Raw genomic sequence first — 20,937 nt, 5'->3', positions numbered from 1 at the left:
GGGGCTTGGGAGGGGGGTGGAGCCTCGTGCACTTGTGGGGGTTGCTGATGTGGGCGTGGCCCGTGCTTGCTCCGCCCCCCAGGCTGCATGGCCACGCCTCCACCATCCGCCAGGCCGTGCTGGCATCGCTGGACGACCCCCGGGTAAGCCCCGCCCCCACCTGCCCTCACCTGCGCGGGGGGCGTGGTCCTGGCCCTGAGGGTGTGTCCCCAACCCAGTGGGCGTGTCCCCAATCCCGTGGGTGTGTCCCAAATCCCTGTGGGCGTGTCCCCATCCCGGTGGGTGTGTCCCTATACCTGTGGGCATGTCCCCAATCCTGTGGGCGTGTCCCCATCCCTGAGGGTGTGTCCCCAATCCTGTGGGCGTGTCCACATACCAGTGGGTGTGTCCACATACCAGTGGGCGTGTCCTCATCCCAGTGGGTGTGTCCCCATCACAGTGGGTGTGTCCCCATCACAGTGGGTGTGTCCCCATCCCGATGGGTGTGTCCCCATCACTGGGTGTGTCCCCATCCCAGTGGGTGTGTCCCCATCCCGGTGGGTGTGTCCCCATCCCAGTGGGCGTGGTCCTGACCCAGCCCCGCCCTCCCCAGACGCACACACCTGACATCGGTGGCCAGGGCACGACCTCGGGCGCGGTCCAGAGCATCATCTCCCACCTGCCCCGCGCCTGAGCCGGACACCTGCACCCCCGGCACCCCAAAATATCCCCGGGACCCCAAAACACTCCAGGAGCTTTCCCCCCCCCCTCCCCCGGCACCCCAAAATATCCCCGGGACACCTCAAGAGCTCTGGGACACCCTTAGGGACCCCCCAGGACCACGCACAGAACCCCCATGGGACCCCAAAACACCCCCAGGACCACGCACAGAACCCCCATGGGACCCCAAAACACTCCTAAGAGCCCCCCCAGAACCCCAAAACGTCTCCAAGACCCCACTAGGACCACGCACACGACACTCCTGGGGCCCCAAAACATTTCCAGGATTTCCCCCCCCCCCCCCCCCCGAACCCTAAAACACCTCCAGGATCTCCCCAGGACACCCTTAGGGACCACCCAGGACCAGCACAAAACTCCCATGGGACCCCAAAACATCGCCAGGATTCCCCAAGACCCCCAGGACCACTCACAAGACACTCCTGGGGCCCCAAAACATTCCCAGGATCCTCACCCAGAACCCCAAAACATCCCCAGGACGCAAAGGTTCCACCAGGACCCCAAAACATTTCTGGGATCCCCGCCATGACCACACCAAAAAAATAAAAAGGGGACCCCAAAACACCCCCAGGACCACACACAAGACCCCCGTGAGACCCCAAAATATCTCTGGGATGGTCCCAAGAACCCCCCAAGACCCCTTGAGACACATCCAGAACCCCAAAATATTGCCAGGACCCCCTTGGACACCTTGAGGAACCCCCAAAACACCCCCAGGACACCCCAGGACCACAGAACAACCCTTGGACACCCCCATGACCCCTCCCAAGACCCCCTCAACCACACCCAGAACCCCAAAACACCCCCAGGACCCCCTTGGACACCTCCATGACCCCTCCCAGGACACCCAAAACACCTTCGGGACCCCCCCAGACCCCCCCAACCACACCCAAAACCCCAAACCACTTTCAGGACCCTCTTGGACACTTCCATGATCCCCCCCAAGGACCCCCTGAACTACACCCAAAACCCCAAACCACCCCCAGGACCCGCTCGGGATCCCCCAAAACATCTCCAGGAACCCCCAAGGACCCCCTGAACCACACTGAGAACCCCAAACCACCTTCAGGATCCCCCCCGACCCCCCCAACCCCATCCAGAACCCCAAACCACCCCCAGGACCTCCTCGGGATCCCCCAAAACATCTCCAGGAACCCCCAAAGACCCCCTGAACCACACCCAAAACCCCAAAGCACCTTCAGGACCCCCCCAGACCCCCTGAACCACACCCAAAACCCCAAACCACCTTCAGGACCCCCTCCCCAACCCCATCCAGAACCCCAAACCACCCCCCAGGACCTCCTCGGGATCCCCCAAAACATCTCCAGGAACCCCCAAAGACCCCCTGAACCACACCCAAAACCCCAAACCACTTTCAGGACCCCCCCCAGACCCCCCCCAACCCCATCCAGAACCCCAAACCACCCCCAGGACCTCCTCGGGATCCCCCAAAACATCTCCAGGAACCCCCAAAGACCCCCTGAACCACACCCAAAACCCCAAAGCACCTTCAGGACCCCCCCAGACCCCCTGAACCACACCCAAAACCCCAAACCACCTTCAGGACCCCCTCCCCAACCCCATCCAGAACCCCAAACCACCCCCCAGGACCTCCTCGGGATCCCCCAAAACATCTCCAGGAACCCCCAAAGACCCCCTGAACCACACCCAAAACCCCAAACCACTTTCAGGACCCCCCCCAGACCCCCCCCAACCCCATCCAGAACCCCAAACCACCCCCAGGACCTCCTCGGGATCCCCCAAAACATCTCCAGGAACCCCCCCAGGACCCCCTCCCCTACTCGGTACCGCAGTAAACACCGGGCAGGAGGCCGGGGCCGTGCCGTGGTTTATTGGGGCTGGGGGCGGAGCCAGGGGTGCTGCAGGCACTGGCTGGCCGTGGCTCTGCGGGCGGGCTCGAAGGCCAGCATGGGCCGCAGGAATCGGGCGAAGGCGGCCGCCGGCCCCCGCGGCCACTCGTATTTCTCCTGCAGCACCGCCCGCAGCCCCCAGGGCCGCAGGTGTCGGATGTGGCGCAGCTCACCTGGAGAGGGGCGGGGTTAAAGGAGGGGTCGGGGTGGGAGGCGCCCCTCCGCACGCACCTGTGGGGTGTGGCCCCAGCGTTGGGGGTTGGGTGTGGTTTTTAATAGTTGTGGGCGGGGCTATGGGAGGGTGAGCCACGCCCCCTCATGGTATGATCCAGGTGAGTGGGAGGTAACCCTCCCTTTCCTGTGGGCGTGGTTTCACACGCTCATTTGCATAACCACGCCTCGTTGGACCGGAAGGGCTCCACCCCCCATCAGGTCTTTAGGGACACACCCAGAGATTAACCCCGCCCCGTATGGTCCGTCCTGACCACACCCACTGACCACACCCAACCCTGAACACACCCACTGGTCATTCCCATTGACCACACCTACTGCTGGCCACACCCACTGACCACACCCAGCCCTTAACCCTGCCCCCTATGGCCCCTCCTGACCACACCCACTGACCACTCCCATTGACCACACCCAGCCCTTAATCCCACCCCTCTGACTCAGCCTGACCACACCCAGACCTGGTAATGCCCACTAACCACACGTGCTGACCACACCCAGCCATGACCACACCCAGCCATGACCACTCCCACTAACCACACCCAGCCATGACCACACCCACTGACCACACCCAGCCATGACACCTAGTGGCCACTCCCACTAACCACACCCAGCCTTGATCATGTCCAGCCATGACCACGCCCAGTGACCACACCCAGTGCCCAAACCCAGCCATGACCACGCCAAATTACCACTCCCACTAACCACACCCATCCATGAACACACCCAGTGACCACACCCAGACATGAACATGTCCATCCATGTCCACAGTACCAAAACAAAGCCATGACCACACCCAGTGACCACTCCCACTAACCACACCCAGCCATAACCACACCCACTGACCACACCCAGTGACCCCTCCCACTAACCACACCCAGCCATAACCACACCCACTAACCACACCCAGTCATGACCACACCCAGCCATGAACATGTCCATCCATGTCCACAGTACCAAAACAAAGCCATGACCACACCCAGTGACCACTCCCACTAACCACACCCAGCCATGAACACACCCAGTGACCACACCCAGCCATGACCACACCCAGCCATGACCACACCCAGTGACCACTCCCACTAACCACACCCAGTCATGACCACACCCACTGACCATACCCAGTGACCATTCCCACTAGCCACACCCACTGACCGCACCCATTCGTGGCCGCACCCCCCTGGCCCCGCCCCTCGGCCCCACCCTCACCTTTCCTGTTGAAGAACTCCCGGGAGTAGCGCCCCCCCAGGGCCACGTGCCGGGGGATCTCCCCCAGCAGCTCGATCACGTGGGCGATGTGGTCTGTGGAGGACGTGGTTTTTTTAGCCACGCCCACCCCTGGTTCCACCCCCTTCTCCCCACCCCCACACGGGGATTACTTGACCACGCCCCCTCGGCCAAACCCTCTCTCCCATTTGCTCCACCCCCCCCCGCAGACCACACCCCTTGTTCAAAGCTCCACCCCAAAATGGCCACACCCTTAGGTCAAGCCACACCCCATACTGCTTCCTATTGGCTAGCAGAGACCACGCCCCCTTTACATCACTCTCGAGGCCACACCCACCCTCGTCCCGGCTGTACTCCTCCCCCGAGTGCGGCTCGAACAGGTAATCGCCCGTGGCCAGCTCGAACGCCTGCGGGGACAGGGGGCAAGCGGGGCAAGGGGTGGGGCAGCCCCTCCCCCACCAAGGGGGTCCCTCAGAAGCCCCCCCCATACCCCACCAGTAGCCCCTCCCCCCGCTAGCCCCGTGGCTATCACGAGCCCCCCCTCACCCTGGGGTCCATCAGGAGCCACCCTCCCCCCCCATCCCCCTTACCACACTAGCCCTGGGGCTAGCAGAAACCACCCCTCCCCCCTGGCTATCGGTAGCCCCTCCCCTCCCCCCGCTAGCCCCGTGGCTATCGGTAGCCCCTCCCCTCCCCCCGCTAGCCCCGTGGCTATCGGTAGCCCCTCCCCTCCCCCCGCTAGCCCCGTGGCTATCGGTAGCCCCTCCCCTTCCCCCGCTAGCCCCGGGGCTATCGGTAGCCCCTCCCTTCCCCCCACTAGCCCCGGGGCTATCGGTATCCCCTCCCCCCGCTAGCCCCGGGGCTATCGATAGCCCCTCCCCTACCCCCGCTAGCCCCGTGGCTATCGGTAGCCCCTCCCCCCGCTAGCCCCGGGGCTATCGGTAGCCCCTCCCCTCCCCCCGCTAGCCCCGGGGCTATCGGTAGCCCCTCCCCTCCCCCCGCTAGCCCCGGGGCTATCGGTAGCCCCCCTCACCATGCAGGCCGTGCTCCAGATGTCAGCGGGGGGCCCGTAGCCCGCCCCCAGCAGCACCTCCAGGGCTCGGTACTGCCGGGTCTGGATGTCCTCGGTGAAGTGTTTGTGCTGGGGGGGCACGGGGGTCATCCGCAGAGCCCAGAGACACCCCACAATGACCCCAAAATCCTCCCAAAAACACCCCCGAGACACCCCAAAAACACCCCCCAAAACATCCCAAAAACACCCCAGAATGATCCTAAAAACACCCCCGAGATACCCCAAAATCATCCCAAAAAACACCCCAAAATCACCCCAAAAACACCCCCGAGACACCCCAAAATCATCCCAAAAAACACCCCAAAATCATCCTAAAAAACACCCCAAAATCATCCCAAAAACACCCCCGAGACACCCCAAAATCATCCCAAAAACACCCCAAAATCACCCCAAAAACACCCCCGAGACACCTCAATCCCACAAACCTGTTCATCCCAATCCCAAACCCATCTCTCCCAGTGCCCCCCAGTGCCCCCCAGTCCCCCCCAGTCTCTCCCAGTGTCCCCCCAGTCCCCCCCAGTCTCTCCCAGTTCCCTCCCAGTCCCCCCCAGTCTCTCTCAGTGTCCCCCCAGTCCCCCCCAGTCTCTCCCAGTTCCCTCCCAGTCCCTCCCAGTGTCCCCCCAGTCCCCCCCAGTCTCTCCCAGTTCCCTCCCAGTCCCTCCCAGTGTCCCCCCAGTCCCCCCCAGTCTCTCCCAGTCCCCTCCCAGTGTCCCCCCAGTCCCCCCCAGTCTCTCCCAGTGTCCCCCCAGTCCCTCCCAGTCTCTCCCAGTTCCCTCCCAGTCTCCCCCAGTCTCTCCCAGTTTCCTCCCAGTCCCTCCCAGTGTCCCCCCAGTCTCTCTCAGTGTCCCCCCAGTCCCCCCCAGGCTCTCCCAGTTCCCTCCCAGTCCCCCCCAGTCTCTCCCAGTTCCCTCCCAGTCTCTCTCAGTGTCCCCCCAGTCCCCCCCAGTCTCTCCCAGTTCCCTCCCAGTGCTCCCAGTCCCTCTCACCACCCAGCAGCCGTTGCCCAGGTCAGCGATCTTGATGCGCAGCCGGGGGGCAGCGCGGGGGTCCAGGGGGTTCTCCTGCCCCCCCGGCAGCGCCCCCTCACCTGCCGGGCACGGGGGGACTTTGGGGGACACCTGGGGACACCCCCAGACCCAAATCCACCCCAAACTGCTCCAAAAACCCCCCAAATCCCCCCTGAAAATCCCCCAAGCCACCCAATACCCCAAATCCACCCCCAAACCCCCGCAAATCCCCCCTCGAATCCACCCCAAATTTCCCCTCCAGACCCCCCAAAATCCCCCAAATCCCTCCCAAATCCCCCCAATCCAGACTCCCCCAAATCCCCCCTCGAATCCACCCCAAATTTCCCCTCCAGACCCCCTCAAATCCCCCCCAAATCCCCCAAATGCCCCCTCCCCAGCACTGACCGAAGGTTTTGGGGATCCCCTCGGAGCCCCCCGAAATGAGGGAGCTGGAGGTCGGGGTGAACAGGGAGTCCGAGGCCGAGCTGGGGCTGGGGGCGCGCCGGGGGGGTCCCGAGCCCACCCCGGATGTGCAGGAGCCCCCCGAAAATCCATCACTGGACCCCCCCGCTGGCAAGGTGTGCACCCCAGAAGATGAGGCCCCGCTCGGGGGGCTCCCCCCAAATTCTTCTGGGGGATCCGGGGAGGGGTCTGTAGGGGGAAAAAAAAAAAATTAGAAAAAAAAAAAATCATAAGATTTTAAAATTCACCCCAAAAAAATGTTCAGGGGTTTCATAAAAGATCCCCCTAAATTCACCCCCCCCCAAAAAAAAATGTTCAGGGGTTTCATAAAAGATCCCCCAAAATTCACCCCCCCAAAAAAAATTTTCAGGTGTTCCCCAAAAAAATGTTCAGGGGTTTTTTTAACAGATCCCCCAAAAATTCACCCCAAAAAATGTTCAGGGGTTTTTTTAACAGATCCCCCAAAAATTCAACCCAAAAAATGTTCAGGGGTTTTTTTAACAGATCCCCCAAAAATTCAACCCAAAAAATGTTCAGGGGTTTTTTAACAGCCCCCTCCCCATTCCTGCACCCCCAAACTCTGAGGGGGTTTCCCCCAGAACAGGTTCAGGGATCCCAAAATCAGCCCCAGAGCTCCTTGGATCATCCTTGGGGGGTCCTGCTCACCCCCAGACCCACCCTGGGGACCCCAAACCCACCCTGGGGTCCCCAAAATCACCCTGGGGTCCCCAAAATCATCCTGGGGACCCCAAAATCATCCTGGGGTCCCCAAACCCACCCTGGGGTCCCCAAAATCACCCTGGGGTCCCCAAAATCATCCTGGGGACCCCAAACCCACCCTGGGGACCCCAAACCCACCCTGGGGTCCCCAAAATCACCCTGGGGTCCCCAAACCCACCCTGAGGTCCCCAAACCCACCCTGGGGTCCCCAAAATCATCCTGGAGTCCCCAAACCCACCCTGAGGTCCCCAAACCCACCCTGGGGTCCCCAAAATCATCCTGGAGTCCCCAAACCCACCCTGGGGACCCCAAAATCACCCTGGGGACCCCAAACCCACCCTGGGGACCCCAAAATCACCCTGGGGACCCCAAACCCACCCTGAGGTCCCCAAACCCACCCTGGGGACCCCAAAATCACCCTGGGGACCCCAAACCCACCCTGAGGTCCCCAAACCCATCCTGGGGACCCCAAAATCACCCTGGGGACCCCAAACCCACCCTGGGGACCCCAAAATCACCCTGGGGACCCCAAACCCACCCTGAGGACCCCAAACCCACCCTGGGGACCCCAAAATCACCCTGGGGACTCCACTTTGGGGTTGCTGTGTGTCCCCCGTGTCCCCTCGGTGTCCCCTGGACTGGTGTCACTGTGTCCCCAATGTCCCCTCGCTGTCCCCAGTGTCCCCCAGAGCCGACCGGTGTCGCAGTGTCCCCACGTTGTCCCCACGTTGTCCCCAATGTACCCTCAGTGTCCCCAGTGTCCTCCTTGTCCCCCCGGACCGGTGTCTCAGTGTCCTCAGTGTCCCCTGACCGCTGTCACAGCGTCCCCAATGTCCCCCATGTCCCCCCAGTGTCCCCTGTCCCCCCTGACTGCTGTCCCCAGTGTCCCCAATGTTCCCGGTGTCCCCCGGACCGCTGTCGCAGTATCCCCAGTGACCCCAGTATCCCCAGTGACCCCAGTATCCCCAGTGACCCCATGTCCCCAGTGTCCCCAGTACCCCCAGTGACCCCAGTATCCCCAGTGCCCCCAGTGTCCCCAGTATCCCCAGTGTCCCCAGTGTCCCCAGTGTCCCCAGTATCCCCAGTGTCCCCAGTGTCCCCAGTGCCCCCAGTGTCCCCAGTGTCCCCAGTATCCCCAGTGCCCCCAGTATCCCCAGTACCACCAGTGTCCCCAGTATCCCCAGTTCCCCCAGTGTCCCCAGTACCCCCAGTATCCCCAGTATCCCCAGTATCCCCAGTATCCCCAGTATCCCCAGTGCCCCCAGTATCCCCAGTTCCCCCAGTATCCCCAGTGTCCCCAGTGTCCCCAGTATCCCCAGTGCCCCCAGTATCCCCAGTTCCCCCAGTATCCCCAGTGTCCCCAGTGTCCCCAGTATCCCCAGTATCCCCAGTATCCCCAGTATCCCCGGTGTCCCCCGGACCGCTGTCGCGGTGTCCCCGCGCTGTCGCTGTCGCAGTGCCCCCAGTACCCCCAGTATCCCCAGTTCCCCCAGTATCCCCAGTACCCCCAGTACCCCCAGTATCCCCAGTATCCCCAGTGCCCCCAGTATCCCCAGTATCCCCGGTGTCCCCCGGACCGCTGTCGCGGTGTCCCCGCGCTGTCGCTGTCGCAGTGCCCCCAGTACCCCCAGTATCCCCAGTACCCCCAGTATCCCCAGTACCCCCAGTACCCCCAGTACCCCCAGTACCCCCAGTACCCCCAGTATCCCCAGTACCCCCGGTATCCCCGGTGTCCCCCGGACCGCTGTCGCGGTGTCCCCGCGCTGTCCCCGCGCTGTCGCTGTCGCACAGCCGCTCCAGGTCCCGCAGTCTCTGTGCCAGCAGCTGTCGCTGTCGCCGCTGTCGCCGCCGCCGCCGCCGCCGCTGAGCCCGCGACAGCCGCTCCTGGGGAGACGGGGATGGATTTTGGGGAGATTCCCGCGATTTTGGGGGGTTCGATTTTGGGAGGGGATTGGTTGATTTTGGGGAGATTCCCGCGATTTTGGGGGGTTCGATTTTGGGAGGGGATTGGTTGATTTTGGGGAGATTCCCGCGATTTTGGGGGGTTCGATTTTGGGAGGGGATTGGTTGATTTGGGGGAGATTCCCGCGATTTTGGGGGGTTCGATTTTCAGGTTTCTGTGATTTTTGGGGATCCGATTTTGGGGAATTCCCTCGATTTTGGGGGGATTGGTTGAATTTGGGGGAATTTCCTCAGTTTTGGGGAATCCGGGATTGGGGATGTTCAGGAACCTGAGCGGGCAGGGAATGGATTTTGGGGAGATTTTCTCGATTTTGGGGGGTCCTGGGATGGGGGGGCGGGCTTTGATTTTGGGGGGAAAGGGCAGACACAGGTGTGCAAAAACATGCAAGGGCACACAGGTGAGCATGCTCAGGTGTGAGGGCACACACAGGAGTGCAAGGACAGGTGTGCAAGGACAGGTGAGCACACAGGTGAACACACAGGTGAACAGACAGGTGAGCACACACAGGTGAACACACACACACAGGTGAGCACACTCAGGTGAGCACACTCAGGTGAGCACACAGGTGAACACACACACAGGTGAGCACACTCAGTTGAACACGCAGGTGAGCACACAGGTGAACACACAGGTGAGCACACACACCGGTGAACACACACACAGGTGAACACACAGGTGAGCATACACACACAGGTGAGCACACACACCGGTGAACACACACACAGGTGAACACACAGGTGAGCACACACACACAGGTGAGCACACACACCTAGGTGAGCACACTCAGCACACACAGGTGAGCACACACACAGGTGAACACACAGGTGAGCACACACACACAGGTGAGCACACACACAGGTGAGCACACACACACATAGGTGAGCACACTCAGGTGAGCACACTCAGCACACACAGGTGAGCACACACACACAGGTAAGCACACAAACATAGGTGAGCACACACACACAGGTGAGCACACACACACAGATAAGCACACTCAGGTGAGCGCACACACACAGGTGAGCACAGGTGAGCACACTCAGGTGAGCACACACACACACACAGGTTAGCACACACAGGTGAGCACACACACACAGGTGAGCACAGGTGAGCACACTCAGGTGAGCACATACACACAGGTGAGCACACACACACAGGTAAGCACACTCAGGTGAGCACACACACACAGGTGAGCACAGGTGAGCACACACAGGTGAGCACATACACACAGGTGAGCACACACACACAGGTAAGCACACTCAGGTGAGCACACACACACAGGTGAGCACACTCAGCACACTCAGGTGAGCGCACACACACAGGTGAGCACACTCAGGTGAGCACACACACACAGGTGAGCACAGGTGAGCACACACACACACAGGTGAGCACACACACACAGGTGAGCACACACACACACAGGTGAGCACACACACACAGGTGAGCACACGCACACAGGTGAGCACAGGTGAGCACACACACACACAGGTGAGCACACACACACAGGTGAGCACACGCACACAGATAAGCACACTCAGGTGAGCGCACACACACACAGGTGAGCACACACACACAGGTGAGCACACACACACAGGTGAGCACAGGTGAGCACACTCAGGTGAGCACGCACACACAGGTGAGCACATACACACAGGTGAGCACACACACACAGGTAAGCACACTCAGGTGAGCACACACACACAGGTGAGCACACACACACACAGGTGAGCACACTCAGCACACTCAGGTGAGCGCACACACACAGGTGAGCACACTCAGGTGAGCACACACACACAGGTGAGCACAGGTGAGCACACACACACACAGGTGAGCACACACACACAGGTGAGCACACACACACAGGTGAGCACACACACACACAGGTGAGCACACACACACAGGTGAGCACACGCACACAGGTGAGCACAGGTGAGCACACACACACAGGTGAGCACACACACACAGGTGAGCACACGCACACAGATAAGCACACTCAGGTGAGCGCACACACACACAGGTGAGCACACACACACACAGGTGAGCACACTCAGCACACTCAGGTGAGCGCACACACACAGGTGAGCACACTCAGGTGAGCACACACACACAGGTGAGCACAGGTGAGCACACACACACACAGGTGAGCACACACACACAGGTGAGCACACACACACAGGTGAGCACACGCACACAGATAAGCACACTCAGGTGAGCGCACACACACACAGGTGAGCACACACACACAGGTGTGCCTCCACACTCACAGGTTCCTCCTGAGGTGCTGAGCTCACTGTGGACAGACAGGACAGGGGGGTCAGCACAGGTGACCCCGCCCAGGTATGGGGGGGATGGGTTCACCTGTTCCTCTGGGGCTTCCTGAGGTGAGTGCGCCCAAACACAAAATTCTTGAGGTTACCTGCACTCCTAGGGTGGATTTTTGGGTTACCTGCACTCCAAGATGGATTTTTTGGGCTCACCTACACCCCAGCTATGAATTCTGTGGATCCCAGCCCCCCCAGGTGTGGATTTTGGGGGTACCTGCACCCCCAGGTGTGAATTTTGAGGATCCCAGCCCCCCCAGGTGTGGATTTTGGGGGTACCTGCACCCCAGGTATGAATTCTGTGGATCCCAGCCCCCCCAGGTGTGGATTTTTGGGGGTACCTGCACCCCCAGGTGAGGATTTTTGAGGATCCCAGCCCCCCCAGGTGTGGATTTTTGGGGGTACCTGCACCCCCAGGTGAGGATTTTTGGGGGTACCCGCACCCCCAGGTGTGGATTTTTGGGTGTACCTGCACCCCCAGGTGTGAATTTTGAGGATCCCAGCCCCCCCAGGTGTGGATTTTTGGGGGTACCTGCACCCCCAGGTGTGGATTTTTGGGGGTACCCGCACCCCCAGGTGTGGATTTTGGGGGTACCTGCACCCCCAGGTGTGGATTCTGTGGATCCCAGCCCCCCCAGGTGTGGATTTTGGGGGTACCTGCACCCCCAGGTGTGGATTCTGTGGATCCCAGCCCCCCCAGGTGTAGATTTTTGGGTGTACCTGCACCCCCAGGTGTGGATTTTTGGGGATCCCAGCCCCCCCAGGTGTGGCTCTGGGGGTACCTGCACCCCCAGGTGTAGATTTTTGGGGGTACCTGCACCCCCAGGTGTGGATTTTTGTGGATCCCAGCCCCCCCAGGTGTGGATTTTTGGGGATCCCAGCCCCCCCAGGTGTGGCTCTGGGGGTACCTGCACCCCCAGGTGTGGATTCTGTGGATCCCAGCCCCCCCAGGTGTGGATTTTTGGGGATCCCAGCCCCCCCAGGTGTGACTCTGGGGTACCTGCAGCCCGGGGGGGGCCGTCCCCCCGTGCCCAGCGCGCGGCCTCGGCCGCCAGGTGCCTCAGGAAAGGCTCCTGCACACAGAGCAGGACGTTCTCAGGTTTGATGTCCGTGTGGATGATCTTGCACTTGGTGTGCAGGTAATCCAGACCCTCCAGCACCTGCAAAAGGGGATCCCCAAAATCCGAAAGGGGCGCCCCAAATTGAGGAGGGGTACCCCAAAATTGAGGGGTACCCCCAAATTGAGGAGGGGTACCCCAAAATTGAGGAGGGGTACCCCCAAATTGAGGAGGGGTACCCCAAAATTGAGGAGGGGTACCCCAAATTGAGGAGGGGTACCCCAAAATTGAGGAGGGGTACCCCCAAATTGAGGAGGGGGACCCCAAATTGAGGAGGGGGACCCCAAAGAAGAAATCCACCCCAAAAGAAAAAGTCCTGAGTGGATATTGGGGAGCTGGGGGGGATTTGGGGGCTGTTTGGGGTTCCCGTGAGGCTTTGGGGGCATTTGGGGTCTCCGGGCAGCACATTTGGGGTCCGGGGGGGATTTGGGGTCCGGGGGGATTCGGGGTCCTGGGGGGTTTTGGGGTCCGGGGGGATTTGGGGTCCTGGGGGGATTTGGGGTCCCGGGGGGGATTTGGGGTCCTGGGGGGATTTGGGGTCCGGGGGAGATTTGGGGTCCCGGGGGGGATTTGGGGTCCTGGGGGGATTTGGGGTCCGGGGGAGATTTGGGGTCCCGGGGGGGATTTGGGGTCCTGGGGGGATTTGGGGTCCCAGGGGGATTTGGGGTCCGGGGGGATTCGGGGTCCCAGGGATTCGGGGGTCCCGGGGATTTGGGGTCCCGGGGGGATTTGGGGTCCCGGGGGGGATTTGGGGTCCCGGGGATTCGGGGTCCCGGGGATTCGGGGTCCGGGGGGGATTTGGGGTCCCGGGGGGATTTGGGGGTCCCGGGGATTCGGGGTCCCGGGGATTTGGGGTCCCGGGGGGATTTGGGGTCCCGGGGGGGATTTGGGGTCCCGGGGATTTGGGGTCCCGGGGATTCGGGGTCCCGGGGATTTGGGGTCCGGGGGGATTCGGGGTCCCGGGGATTTGGGGTCCCGGGGATTTGGGGTCCCGGGGATTCGGGGTCCCGGGGATTTGGGGTCCCCGGGGGGGATTCGGGGTCCCGGGGATTCGGGGTCCCGGGGGGGATTTGGGGTCCCGGGGATTTGGGGTCCCGGGGATTTGGGGTCCTGGGGGGATTTGGGGTCCGGGGGGATTCGGGGTCCCGGGGATTTGGGGTCCCGGGGATTTGGGGTCCCGGGGGGATTTGGGGTCTCTGAGCAGCACATTTGGGGTCCCGGGGGGATTTGGGGTCCCGGGGGGGATTTGGGGTCCCGGGGATTTGGGGTCCCGGGGATTCGGGGTCCCGGGGATTTGGGGTCCCGGGGATTCGGGGGTCCCGGGGGGGATTTGGGGTCCCGGGGGGGATTCGGGGTCCCGGGGATTCGGGGTCCCGGGGATTTGGGGGCGCAGCCCGTCCCCCCATACCTGCCTGACGATGCTCTTGACGCAGGGCAGGGGCAGCCCCTGGTAGTTGGATTTGATGATCCAGCGCAGGAGCTGATGCCCCAGCACCTCCAGCACCATGCACACATCTTGGGGGGCAGTCAAGGAGAACCCCCCCGAAACCCCCGGGACCCCCAAAATACCTGGGAACACCCCCCACCCCCCCTCCCCCCCAATAAAATCAAATCAAATCAAATAAAATAAAATAAAATAAAAGGATACGGACCCCATTGACCCCCGAAATCCTGAAGTCATCGATGAGCTGCACGATGTTCTCACGTTTGGGGTCACTGGGGTCTGAATCCCGCACCTGGGGGGCACCGGGGCTTTTTGGGGTGATGGGGATGGATTTTGGGGTGATGGGGATGGAATTTGGGGTGATGGGGGTGACTTTTGGGGTGATGGGGATGGAATTTGGGGTGATGGGGGTGACTTTTGGGGTGATGGGGATGGAATTTGGGGTTTGAGGGAGAAATTTGGGGTTTTAGGGATGGAATTTGGGGTGATGGGGGGAATTTTGGGGTGATGGGGATGGATTTTGGGGTGATGGGGATGGAATTTGGGGTGATGGGGATGGAATTTGGGGATATGGGGGGAATTTTGGAGATGGATTTTGGAGTTTGGGGGTGAATTTTGGGGTTTTGGGGATGGATTTTGGGGTTTTGGGGGTGGATTTTGGGGTGATGGGGCTGAGTTTTGGGGTTTTGGGGATTGATTTTGGGGTGATGGGGGAATTTTGGTGTTTGGGGGATGGATTTTGGAGTTTGGGGGTTAATTTTGGAGTGATGGGGATGGATTTTGGGGTGATGGGGATGGATTTTGGGGTGATGGGGGGAATTTTGGGGATGGATTTTGGAGTTTGGGGGTGAATTTTGGGGTTTTGGGGATGGATTTTGGGGTGATGGAGATAAATTTTGGGGTGATGGGGGTGAATTTTGGGGTGATGGGGATGGATTTTGGGGATATGGGGGGAATTTTGGGGTTTTGGGGATGGATTTTGGAGTTTGGGGGGGAATTTTGGGGTTTTAGGGATGGATTTTGGGGTGATGGGGGTGAGTTTTGGGGTGATGGAGATGAATTTGGGGAAATGGGGGGAATTTTGGGGGTGAATTTTGGGGGATATGGGTTGAATTTTGGGGGTGAATTTTGGGGTGAATTTTGGGTTGATGGGGTTGAATTTTGGGGGTGAATTTTGGGGGTGAATTTTGGGGGTGATGGGGTTGAATTTCGGGGTTGAATTTCGGGGTTGAATTTCGGGGTTGAATTTCGGGGTTACGGGGTTGAATTTTGGGGGTGATGGGGTTGAATTTCGGGGTTGAATTTCGGGGTTGAATTTTGGGGTTGAATTTCGGGGTTGAATTTTGGGGTTACGGTGTTGAATTTTGGGGGTGATGGGGTTGAATTTCGGGGTTGAATTTCGGGGTTGAATTTTGGGGGTGATGGGGTTGAATTTTGGGGTTGAATTTTGGGGTTGAATTTTGGGGTTGAATTTCGGGGTTGAATTTTGGTTTTACGGGGTTGAATTTTGGGGGTGATGGGGTTGAATTTCGGGGTTGAATTTCGGGGTTGAATTTCGGGGTTACGGGGTTGAATTTTGGGGGTGATGGGGTTGAATTTCGGGGTTGAATTTCAGGGTTGAATTTCGGGGTTACGGGGTTGAATTTTGGGGGTGATGGGGTTGAATTTTAGGATTGAATTCTGAGGTGACGGGGGTGAATTTTGGGGGCGAAATTTGCGGTGACGGGGACGATTTTTTTTTTTTTTTTTTTTTTTTTTTTTTATTTATTTTTTTTTTGTGGGGCTACGGGGGTTAAATTTTGGGGCGATGGGGATGGATTTTTTGGGGACCCCGTTTTCAGGGCAGAATTCTGGAGCTGCGTGCACTCACACATTTCAACAGCTTGATCTCATCCAGAGCAGTCTCCGTGTACTGGGGTGCACTTTTCACCACCTTCAGCGCCACGAAACGTTTCTTCCTGCCCGACGGGATGGAACCAGCCCACCACAACACAACCTCCCCCACCCCCATAAAAAAAAAAAAAAAACAAAAAACAAAAAAACAAACCCAAAAATAAAAAAGAAATCCCACAATTCCACCCCACAAAATAACTCCCGACACCCCATCCCAAAGGTGTCCCCAGCACTCACCTGAGGTCCCAGCACAGCCACACGGTGGAGAAATGTCCCCAGCCCAGCTTCCGAACCACGTGGTAGCACCCGTGGAAAAGATCCCCGATCTTTACTGGGTAATATCCCCCTGGGGAGGGGGCGCGGGGGTCGTTTGAGGGTTTGGGGACCCCCCCCTCCCCCCCTCTTCCCCTCCCCCTATGAACACCTCAATACGATCAAAGGAAATCAATCAAAAGGAGAAAGGTGTGGTCTCACCTTTGCAGTAATCCCGGGGATCTTCCTGCTCGCCCTCGGAGCCCGGCAGGGATGGGGGAGGGGCTGGGGACACCTCGGGGAGGGGGCTGGGGGTCCTGAGGGGGGAGGGGGAAAGAGGAAAGGTGGGATCCCCCCTCCCCCACAAGTGGCAGGTGAGGAACACCCCGAATTCCTCCAAACACCCCCAAAGATTCTGTCTTGTTACCCAGTTCCCGAAATCTGGACCCTTTTGGGGTCTTCTCTGTGCCTCCCCTCCCCCAAATCCTGCTCGTTTTTGGGGTCTGCTTTATGCCCCCTCCCCAAAATCTGGTCGCTTTTGAGGTGTCCTCTGTGACCCCTCCCCCAAAATCTGGTCCCCTTTGGGGTTTTCTTTATGTCCCCTCCCTCAAATTCTGCTCCTTTTTGGGTTTTTTTTAATGTCCCCTCCCCAAAACTCTGCTCCTTTTTGGGATCTCCTCTCTGCTCCCCCTCCCAAAATTCTCCTCCTTTTTGGGGTCTCCTCTCTGCTCCCCCTCCCCAAAATTCTCCTCCTTTTTGGGGTCTCCTCTCCGCTCCCCCTCCCCCCAAATTCTGCTCCTTTTTGGGATCTCATCTTTGCTCCCCCTCCCCCAAATTCTGCTCCTTTTTGGGGTCTCCTCTCTTCCTCCTCCCCTAAATTCTGCTCCTTTTTGGGGTCTCATCTTTGCTCCCTCTCCCCCCAAATTCTGCTCCTTTTTGGGGTCTCCTCTCTGCTCCCCCTCCCCCCAAATTCTGCTCCTTTTTGGGGTCTCCTCTCTGCCCCCCCCCCCCCCCATACCTGGTCCCTTTGGGGGTCTCCCCCATGCTGGGGAGGGGTCCCGGGGCGGTCCCACAGCGGCAAAGGAGCCGGGAATGGTCCCAGGGGAGTTTTGGGAGATCCCAGAGGCCCCCCCCAAGCTGAGGGGGGGCAGGTGCGGGGCATTCTGGGCCATCACCCCCCCAAAAATAGAAATGACCTCAAGGCCCCCCCCCCCCCCCCTCCCCCCACGGGGTTAAAAATAGCCCTGGAGGGGGAGGGGAGGCTCGGAATGTCCCCCCCCCCACCCCCTAAAAGGGGGCTCTGCTGCCGTGTGTCCCCCCCACCCCCACTCTGGGTAAGGGTCATGGGGGGGGTCATGGCCCCGCTGACTCCCCCCTCACCTTGGGGGTGCTTTCGGTTTTTTGTCCTTTTTGCGTTTTTTCCTTCTCCTGACGGGATCTGGGGAAGGGATTTGGGGGGTCACGGGGGAGGGGTCGCAGCACTGCAATCCCTCTTGTCCCGTCCTCACCCCCCCCCCTCCCCCACCAGCCCCAAAATCCCCCAAACACTAAAATTCCTCCCCCACCCTCCCCACGAAATTCCCTCCCTCAAATTTTCAGGACTCCAATTTTCCAAACCGGTCTGGGAATCACCTGAATGTCCACAGCCCCACCCTCGGGACCTACCCCCCTCCCCAAAATTGTGTCACCCCCCTCACGGCAGCCCCGATACCCCCAATTTTCCCCTCACACTCCCCCCCTCCCCATCTCTCAATGGAAACCTCCCATAATACAGGACCCCCATTTTTCCCTCATCCCTTACCCAAACCCTTTAGGATCCCCCCCTCGCAGGGCACCCCTATTTCCCCTTCAGGACCCCCCAAAAACCACAGCAACTCCCCCAGCCCTCAGGACCCTCCCTAATACTCCTCTCCCCGGGGTACCCCCGTTTTCCCCTCGGGACCCCTCTCTCACACCCCATTTTCCCTTCAGGGTCCCCATTTTCCTCTCATGACCCTTATTAAAAACGCCACTTTTCCCCTCAGAACTGCCCTCTCACACCCCATTTTCCCCTCTCACACCCCATTTCCCCTCAGAACTGCCCTCTCACACCCCATTCTCCCCTCTCACACCCCACTTTCCCCTCAGAACTGCCCTCTCACACCCCATTTTCCCCTCTCACACCCCATTTCCCCTCAGAACTGCCCTCTCACACCCCATTTTCCCCTCTCACACCCCATTTCCCCTCAGAACTGCCCTCTCACACCCCATTCTCCCCTCTCACACCCCACTTTCCCCTCAGAACTGCCCTCTCACACCCCATTCTCCCCTCTCACACCCCATTTCCCCTCAGAACTGCCCTCTCACACCCCATTTCCCCTCAGAACTGCCCTCTCACACCCCATTTTCCCCTCTCACACCCCATTTCCCCTCAGAACTGCCCTCTCACACCCCATTCTCCCCTCTCACACCCCATTTCCCCTCAGAACTGCCCTCTCACACCCCATTTTCCCCTCTCACACCCCATTTTCCCCTCACGATCTGCCCCCCTCACCGGGCCCCCCGCGCAGCTCCATTCCCCGCGCGCGCCCCCGCTCCGCCTGCGGCGCCCCCTGGCGGCCGGGGAAAGGGGCGGGGATACCCCGCGAGCCCCGCCCACGAACCAATCAGGAGCCACCATTGTGCTCTGACCACGCCCCTCTGTCGCCATGGAAACGCGACCCAGCGCGACGCCGCCGGGAGGCGCTGCGCCGCTTTGTCGCGACAGAACGAGACTCAACCCCCCCCCCTCACCCCACCCCCCAGCACACCGCGGGTGTCACGATATTTTCTGCATCGCGACAGCACCCGGAGAGCCCCGATAACCCTCAAGGCCCCCGGGTATCGCTTGAATCCGGCAGCGCCGCGCTGCGCTTCTCCCGGCGCGCCCAAAATGACGCAACACCCTCGTTCCCGCCCTCACCGCTGATTGGCTGTCGCCACTGTTACGTCACCCAATCGCGACGCATCACCATGGCAACCGCGGGGTAAACACGACAAGCCCTCAAAACCAGGCCCGGGGGCGCCAAAACCGCGGCGGGACCCCCCCCCCCCCCCTCCCCACCCTACACCCCCCCCGCCCCTCCCCAAAAGGCAAATGCCCATCCCCCTTCCTTTCCCAGGACCCCCCGAAGGGCCTGGGGTGTCCTGGGTGGGGGTGGGGAGGGGACCGACCCCCCCCACGAACAGACAGGGCCAGGGGGCTGCTGGGCATCACTTTAATACCGGGGTGCAGGGGGGGTGGTGGGGGGCAGCACCCACGGCCCCCCCTTTTCCTCCTCCCCCCCCCGCCCCCCCATGTGCTGGTTGGGGGGGTTGGGGGGGAGGGGCAGAGTTGAGGACCCTCCCCCCCCCCCTCCTTTCCCATCCCCAAACACCAAAATCCCGCGGAAGGGGGGAGGGGAGACCCCACCAAAAAAAACAAACAAAAAAAAACAAAACCCTCCCCCACACCTCTCCCCCCCCCCCCCCCCATTCCTCCATTTTTCCTTCCAGCTGTAATTTTTAGGAATGGGGGAGGGGGTCTTCTTCTTCACCCTCCAAAAAAAAAAAAAAACAAAAAAACAAAAACAAACAAAACACCAAAAAAAGCCGAGGTTCATCCGCGGCGTCCAGCGCTGGGTCCCCCTTCCCCCCCCCCCCCTCTCCCCCTTTTTTTTTTTTTTTTAACCAAGAAATTTTTTTTGTTGTTTTTTTTTTTTTTTTTTTTTTTGGTCACCCACCCCCCCCCCCCCCCCAAAAAAAAAAAAAAAATCAAACCCCCACCCCCTTTCTCAACCGGGGCCACCATGCACCCAGAGGTCCCTGTTTGATTTTTTGTTCGGTTTTTTTTTTTTGGGGGGGGGTGGGGGGAGGGGGGTCGGTCGGTGAGGGGGTGGGGGTGTCGTGATGGTGTCGCTTGGGGGAGGGTCTGCCGTGATTTTTTTTTTTTTTTTGGTTGTTTGTTGTTTTTTTTTTTTTTTTTTTGGAAGGGGGGGGGGGGTGTGAAGGGGAAGATCCGGAAGATTTAGGGGGATTTATTGGTGGGGAGGGGGAGGTTGGAAAGGGGAAGATTTTTTTTTTTTTTTTTTTTTATATATATATATATATGGGGGAGGGGGGCGAGCTGCGTGGGGTGGATTGAAAGGTGGGGGGAGGGGGGGGGTGGGGAGGGTGACAGTCCAGGGGTTCAATATCAACTTTTGTCGGTGTTGGGGTCTCTGTGGCGCGAGGTTTTCATGGTCTCCAGGTACTCCTGCTGCGACACCGCCAGCACCGACGCCAGGATCTCGTCGTCCTCCCAGTCGTTCAGGCCTGAATTCAATCCAAAAAAATTCAATCATAACCAAATCCGACGACGGCGAGAGAATTTCAATATCCCAATTCCGGAGGAGGGTGAGGTTAAAGGGTTAAAAAAAAAATAAAAAAATAATAATAAAATAAATAAAAGTTTGAAAATCGAAGGAAAAAGGAGGGGTAAAATTTTCTTTTTTGTCGAAAATTTTAATCGTTGCGATTGTAAAGGTTTGATTTGATGGGTTTAGGTTTGATTTTTTTTTTTTTTTTGGGGGGGGGGGGGTGCGGTAATGGTGGAAGGAAGAGAAAAACCAACAAAAATTGTTGTAAATTCCTCCAAAATGAGAAT

The 20,937-nt window shown here is 59.6% G+C and overlaps 1 protein-coding gene across 1 annotated transcript; it reads right to left on the bottom strand.

Moving 5' to 3' along the window:
• Positions 1-2,567: 2,567 nt before the first annotated feature.
• Positions 2,568-17,652, bottom strand: LOC134055605 (SRSF protein kinase 3-like). Its single transcript, XM_062512011.1, has 15 exons — positions 17,619-17,652; positions 16,518-16,580; positions 16,281-16,389; positions 16,021-16,108; positions 14,355-14,442; positions 14,115-14,221; positions 12,589-12,748; positions 11,526-11,557; positions 9,020-9,188; positions 6,528-6,773; positions 6,102-6,202; positions 5,077-5,184; positions 4,381-4,450; positions 4,026-4,118; positions 2,568-2,761 (listed from the first exon to the last, which is right to left on the bottom strand). Exons 1-15 carry the CDS (start codon positions 17,650-17,652, stop codon positions 2,568-2,570), a joined length of 1,662 nt encoding a protein of 553 aa, XP_062367995.1.
• Positions 17,653-20,937: the final 3,285 nt, after the last annotated feature.

The sequence above is a fragment of the Cinclus cinclus genome, chromosome 33 (genome assembly GCF_963662255.1).
Source record: "Cinclus cinclus chromosome 33, bCinCin1.1, whole genome shotgun sequence".
In the NCBI taxonomy this organism is placed as follows: domain Eukaryota; kingdom Metazoa; phylum Chordata; class Aves; order Passeriformes; family Cinclidae; genus Cinclus; species Cinclus cinclus.
This window is presented reverse-complemented; position numbering and strand designations above follow the sequence as displayed.